The 7,004-nt window shown below is 48.9% G+C and overlaps 1 protein-coding gene across 1 annotated transcript; it reads right to left on the minus strand.

Annotated features, from left to right (window-relative positions):
- Nucleotides 1-2,488: 2,488 nt before the first annotated feature.
- On the minus strand, nucleotides 2,489-6,631 carry LOC118619627 (protein Daple-like). Its single transcript, XM_036246311.1, has 3 exons — nucleotides 6,621-6,631; nucleotides 4,709-4,852; nucleotides 2,489-2,813 (listed from the first exon to the last, which is right to left on the minus strand). Exons 2-3 carry the CDS (start codon nucleotides 4,840-4,842, stop codon nucleotides 2,489-2,491), a joined length of 459 nt encoding a protein of 152 aa, XP_036102204.1. The 5' UTR covers nucleotides 4,843-4,852; nucleotides 6,621-6,631.
- Between the last annotated feature and the right edge of the window lie 373 nt (nucleotides 6,632-7,004).

Here is a 7,004-nt window from a genome sequence, read left to right on the forward strand (position 1 = left end):
TCATCCCTTTTGGCAGCAGGCCCCTGCTCTTTTACTCTGTACCTGTCCACCCACTGCTGGTGATTTTTATCAGCTAGATTATAGAGGGCCAACGGAAGGCAACAGTCATTTCTACACTGAAATGACAGTGTGGCTTTCCATCTAAACTGTCCTTTGGTAGGGGTCAGGCCACTTGTCAATGAGCAGAGGAATTGGGAGAAGAATGAAGCAGTATCATTACCCCGGAAGCCAGGACAGTGCCCCGGTAGTTCTGGGACCATCTCCCACCATCTTACACTGACCAGTCATTCCTGATGAGAGGAAGGATAGTCCCATCAGCACAGCTTGGAGGGATGAAGACCATCCTGGACCCACAATGCATCTCAGTTTACCTGACTTCCAAACACAAAGTTTCCAACCCCAAGGCTCTTCCTCCTGACCTTATTTCTGGCAACTTCCTAAGCCCTGAAGCCCAGAATCCCTTAAATATTCACTTCCCAGTGAATCTGACTCATTGGCTGGGCAGGGGCATGGAAGGCTTCCAGGGCTGAGCCCTGCTTCCTCCAGCCTTCCCTCCTGGTGCTCCCTGCACCTTCCCTGCACCCACACAAGGCCATGCTCCCCCTTCAGGTCCCTTCCCTCCAATGGCTAGACTTCACCCCATCAGTGTGAGCAGCAGAACCCTAACTCCCAGCACTACACTTCCTTCTGCACCCCCATGGCGCTCCTCAACATCTGTCTGGTGTGCACAGAGCTCTGCTCACGTCTCATCACCCCTACTAGTTCCTGGAGACCAGGGAACTGGTTCTGTGCACGGCACTGGGCCTACACCAAAGCCAGGATGAGTAAACACCAACAGAGGGAAACAAACACGGTCTACCAACAACACACTGTCCAGCCCATTCAGACAAATACAGACACAGACAGAGAAAGCTCAGCCTTCCATCTGAGTCCTTTCTCTTTACCACTGTCATATTTTCTAAAGTGAACTTAATTCCAAAAGCAGATTAAGAAGCATCTGGCAGTGAGCAGCGTCTTTGAAAAGCAAACAAAAGCCAACCACCACTATTGCAGAATTCTAGAATCATTCCTGGGAAAATGAGAGAAAGGTGATTTGCTAAAACAGTCTGTCCCCATGCCCTCAGGACACCAACATGCCTAGGGGTTCTCTACACAGAATATCACAGTGTAGGCCTGGAGCTGGGAACCAGGACCCCTTTGTCCACAGGTGTCCCCAGCCCACACCTCTTACATGTGTTGCTTCTGTTCCTCTGGGTACTGCTTCTTGCTCTCCATGTGCTGCTCCTGGTTCTGCTGGTTCAACATATTGATCTGGCCCATGAGTTGATGATTTTCTTTCTCCAGGTTCTCCTTCGGACCAGAGAGCAGCTAAAACACAGATCGACAGTATCTCAAATACTATGTGCCCCTGTGAATCCACTGCTGGGAATCTATTTCCAAAAGAAGAAAAATCCCTGTGCACAAAGATGGCCGTTTCGGTATTATCTACACCAGTCTAAAGGACCAATACGGCCAATGACACAGGGATGACTAAGCCTTCTGCAAGTGCACCATCCAATCAAGCAGCCACGGGCCATGGGTGACTGCTGAGCACTGGACACACAGCCCGTCCTGGCTGACACGTGCCAAAAGTGCCAAATGTATAACAGAGTCTGAGGACTTATATAACAACCTAAAAATAATGGAAACTATCTCATTAACATGCTTCTGGGGTTACATGTGATATTTTAGAGACAAGGGCCAAATAGAATATGTCATTTAAATTAATCTCACCTGTTTCCTTTTACTTTTTTAATGTGGATACTAGAAAATTTTGCGTTGCATGGGGTGGCCTATATTCCATTCCTATGGGACATCTCTGCTCCAGAAGAGGGTTGGCACAGTGACTCTGTAAAGAGCCAGATAGTAGGTAGTCTAGACTTTCCAGGCAGGACCCTGGTCTCTGTTGCAGCTGTCCAACTCTGTTATTACAGCAGGAAAGTACCCAAAATGAAAGGTACATGCATGAGTGTGGCTGTGTTAAACATACACAAAAACCCTACACTAACACATAAATTTCTAGCATTTTCACTTGCCACCAAATATTATTTTTCCATTGGTTTTTTCCCAGCCATTGAAACCTGTAAAAGCTATCCTTGGTTCACAGACATATATAATCAGGTTGGGGGGGGCGGGGGGGGAGCTCGATCTGAAATCGGGCTGAGGTTGGCCGAGGTTTATGTAGTAGGAAAGTCTCAATCTTTGCCTTCAGATATCTGGGTTCCAACCCGCTAGTTAAGAGGAGCGAGGATGGGAACCCCAGCTCACATGATCATTGTGAGAATTAAATGGATGACGCAGGTTAGCACAGAGCAAAGTGCCCAGCCGAGAGGATGGAAATAAAACAGGACACGCCTGAGTTCATGCACTGCCCGGACCTTGCAAGAAGCAAAGGTCTGATGAAAGGTCTTTTCAAACACATCCCTACCAGCCAAGGTGTTCATCTCCTTCAATGCCTCGAGCTTCCTTGGGCCTCAGTGTGACCTTCACACAGTCTTAGAGCATAGATGCCAATGAGGACCCATCCCACCTGGCTGAACCCAAGGCTGTCAGCCCAGGCCACGGTACATGACGTGGTGTCCCCAGGCCCACCAGCCACAGACCTCACCTCGCAGTGGTAGTCCAGGCTCTGGTGCTGCTCCTTCAGCTGGTCGAACTGAGCCTGCCAGTCATTCAGCTCCAGCTGCGAGTGGTGCAGCGAGGATTCCAGCACCTTGATGTGGGTGTGCAGCTCCTCGCGCTCCCCCTTCAGCTGCTGGGTCAGGAAATTGACCCTGGGGGTGCAGAGCCATAGAGTCAGGGCTGAGGAGCACTCCCAGGCTCTTTCCCAGCTGTGCATCCTTCATTAAACCCGCAACCTCTCTGGGCCTCTGTTTTTCTCATGTGTAAATGTGGGGTTGAACAAAACGAACAGTTTTCAAACTGTGTCCATTGGGGTTTGGGCTGGTAGAGACAGAACAGGCAGGCTCACACACCACTTCTACAGAGCCTCTATTAAAATTCACTTAAATTATCATCATCATCATTACCCAACTGATGTCTTTGGGAAAATTTAAATCAGAAACCTCAAATGCCAAAGGTTCATGGACTGAATTTGAACACAAATATGTCTAGTTTGGCCCACACACGTTTTTTAAAAACATAATTCGTTTATCAACACCTCAAAATCTTAAACATTCACACTGACATTCAGATGACTAGCTTCTGGGAAGATAAAAGCATAAACAAAGTTGACCTGGCTGCCCTGGGCCTGCTTTCTAGCTGACAACCTGCAGAGGGTGTGTTCTCTGGGTCAGTCTGGCCTATTGCACATATTCCTTCCCCACGTGCTTGACCTGCATGGCCACAGGAGTAGCAGCCCCCAATACATGTAAAGGGTGTGGTCCCAGGCCGGTTTTGCTCAGTGGTTACAGCATAAGCCCTTGGACCAAAAAGTCTTGAGCTCAATTCCTGGTCAGGGACATGTACCTGGGTTGCAGGTTCAATCCTGGCCCTGGTTGGGGTCGTGTGGCAGGTATCCAATCCATGTGTCTCTCTCACATTGATGTTTCTCTCTCTCTCTCTCCCTCCCTCCCTTCCACTCTGTCTAAAAATCAATAGAAAAACATATTAACAACAACAAAACATAACAAGGCTGTGGGAAGGAAGCAAATTCAGGTCATGCCTCTGGGTTGAGACCAGACCTGGATTAAAATCCTAATTGTGCCACCAACTAGGAGCAGTGACTTGAACAAGTTATTTAATCTCTTTGAGCCTATTTCCTCTTCTGATTTAAAAAAAAAGGTGGGGTGGGGGGATAGTAAGGGTTCAATCAACTCAAATTATTCATGGCATGTCACCATGAACACCGATTTAGTGTACACTGAAACTCTTCCCAAAGTTTCCTGTCAGTCTCTGGCCAGATTTCTGTCAATTGATGGAGACATCAAGACACCTTATGCAACATCCTCACAGCCAACAGCACCACAGCTCGTGCCTCAATGAACCTCATCTGACACACGGATATTCTCTGTGAGGCCCAGCGCATCCCTGCCCTAGGGAACACTAGAAAGTACTTCAGCATTCCACTGGGAGGCCATTTCAAACAGCAAAATTGCCACCAAAAATCATACATTTAGAAAGCAAACCATGGCACTAATTGTCCATGAAAAGCTGCTGGTTTGCAGAAGGAGCGCTGAAACAAGGCCAGAGTCAAAGGCTGTGTTTATCCTCAGCTGCAAACATGCGCATCGGCACCTCCAACATCTCACACTCTGGGCGCGTCCACGCAGGGCCAAGGTACCGACTGGGGTAAGAAGTGTACTCAGAGAGTAGGTGAGCTCACAAATAGGGACTGCATGGATGATGAGGATGGCCTGTATCTCCTCCACGGGGTCGCTGGTGTTAGAGACGGAAGGTGCCAGGGCCCGACACAATCCCCATCACAGGTGTGAAAGGTGAGGTTACCCGAGTGCAGACAATACGCCGTCCCAGGTGTCACCAGTCCTTCCATCCCACCCGCTAGCTGGAGTCCCTTTTACCTTATTACCACCAGCTGTTAACATGACAGGGTTCATAAAAATTACACTATTACCAGGACACTCACTTGAGCTTAGCTCAGCTGGTTCTGAGTGACTTGGTCTGAGTGACATCCTGGCACATGCTGCTGCCTGGGGGCAGTGGTGGTTACCTGTCCAGCTCATTCCACAGCCTCTGGTTCTCATCGGTGGCAATGGCATTCATCCTCTGCTCCTGCTTCCCAGCCTCACACCCAGTGTTCAAGACTGTGTCCATCTCCTCCAGGTCCACCTTATGTTTTAGCATGTCCTTGTGCCTGTTGGAGGGAAACACACGCCCTGGGAACAGACAACCCAGAAGACTGCAAAATCTCCCATGAGCGGCTTCTCCCTGCAGAGCTGAAGGGAATGGCAGAGAGTGGGGCTGCACAGCAGAGTAAAGGTAGATGGCATCTTGGTCAGACGTTGGGCCAGCTCTGGGGGTTCTCCGCCAGCTCTAAATCTGAGTCCTTCTCCTCCCACCTGATGTGTCTCCATGGTCTCTTGCAGACCTTATCAAAGCAGCCTTCCTCTGTTAGCCTGCTGGGGACAACAGGACTGTTTTCTGAACTTCACCGACCTCCCTGGATCTCTGTGATGGAAACTCCCTGCAACTCAGCTCCTCCTGCTGAAGACTGAGTGTTTGCTTAGCCTGCTGCTGAGGCTGGATCAAGGGAAATACTGTCAGCAGAAACATCTCACAAGCACAAGAAGTAGACAACAGCTCCCTCCTGTGCTGCTCCAAGTATTGGGGAGCCTCTCTTTAGATGCATCTCTTCCTCCCTCCCCTGCATTAGACTCCTGTGCTCATCACACCTCCCCCAAGCTCTGGATTCTGTTGCACCTGCCCAGGAGCCTGGAGCAATCAGGGATCTGCCAGGGCAGGAGCTCAGGAGGTGTTGGCTGACTGCATGCACACAAAGCCCTGATTTGTCAAGAATGCAAATTCAAGATTAATGCATTTCAAATATCACATGATATCACTAATTTGGTTATGGAATATAATGAACCAAATAAGCTGATGAACGAAATAAACTCAGAGACGTGGAAGTAGGGAACAGACTGACAAACCTCAGAGGGAGAAGGGGTGGAAGGCAGGAAGAGATAAACCAAAAAACTTATATGCTTATATCCATAACCAATGGACCCAGAAAATAATACTTTAAAGGTGGTGGTAGAGGGACAAGAGCATGGAGGAGAGTGTCAGTGGGGGAAAAAGGAGAAATATCTGTAACAAAAAGGAAGGAAGGAAGGAAGGAAGGAAGGAAGGAAGGAAGGAAGGAAGGAAGGAAGGAAGGAAGGAAGGAAGGAAGGGAGGGAGGAAGGAAGGGAGGGAAGAAGGAAGGGGAGAGAGACAGAGAGGGAAAGAAAGAAAGAAAGAAAGAAAGAAAGAAAGAAAGAAAGAAAGAAAGAAAGAAAGAAAGAAAGAAAGAGAAAGAAAGAAAGAAAGAAAGAAGAAAGAAAGATTTATGCATTTCAAGGTACATCAGTTTCTCCTTTAAAAAAAGGAGTACACAGTGGACAGTAGGAGGTAAAGGTGAAATGGGAAGGGCAGAGTGTTGGTCAGTGCTGACACCTGGCATGGGACATGATTCTTTCACTAAACTATTCCATGTATTTCTATGTATTCAACAGTTTCCAAATTTAAAAATTAAAAAAAGGAAGAAGACGTTTAGATTTGGACACAGAAAAGGCCTGGGAGGCTAGGGAAGGCACGTCACTGTAACTTCACAGCTGTGGTGAACTTCCCTCTCCTGTTCTTGGTTTGGAGAGAAAAGGAAGAGGGGATAGGAATGCTCAGGAAAACAAGGACTCCAATGATGATGTGGTTTCCCTGAGCCGAGATTAGCATGCATGTCATTGTCCCCTTGAGGACCCTCCTGTCCCTCAGTCTCCAGCTTCAAAAACCCCACATTGCTGAGTGACTTGATTTACGTCTCCTCACTGTGAAACAGTGGGTCCAAAGGAAACACGAGGGGCCAGAAGGAAGGGGGGACAGGAGCCCAGAGTGGCCCCTCAGTCACCCTGCCAGCCGCCTACACGCACTTCTTCCTGAGTGCCTTGTGCTTCAGCTCCAGGTGTCCATGCACTGTTTTCAGGCAGCTGTGCTCATGGGTGGGGGCCTCATACTCTGAGGACTGGTGCTTGTGGAGCGTGCCTGTGGTCCTGCTGCAGGGCCTTGTAGTCCTTCTTCAACTGCTCCTGCTGCTCCTGCAGGTGCTCAAGCTCCATCTCATTGGCCTTCTGTTTGTTCTTGAGCAGCGTGTACTGCTTGGTGAGCAAGGCACTCTGGGATTTCAGAGTGGAATTTTCCACCTGCCGGGGGTGGGGGATGGGGGAGTAGATGATGCCTCACTGCGTGCAGGCCCCAGGGAACCACAGACTCTTCATCCCCACATCCCCACACACAGTTAGGTGCCAAGACCAAAA

Source organism: Molossus molossus, unplaced genomic scaffold (genome assembly GCF_014108415.1).
Source record: "Molossus molossus isolate mMolMol1 unplaced genomic scaffold, mMolMol1.p scaffold_m16_p_7, whole genome shotgun sequence".
Classification (NCBI taxonomy): domain Eukaryota; kingdom Metazoa; phylum Chordata; class Mammalia; order Chiroptera; family Molossidae; genus Molossus; species Molossus molossus.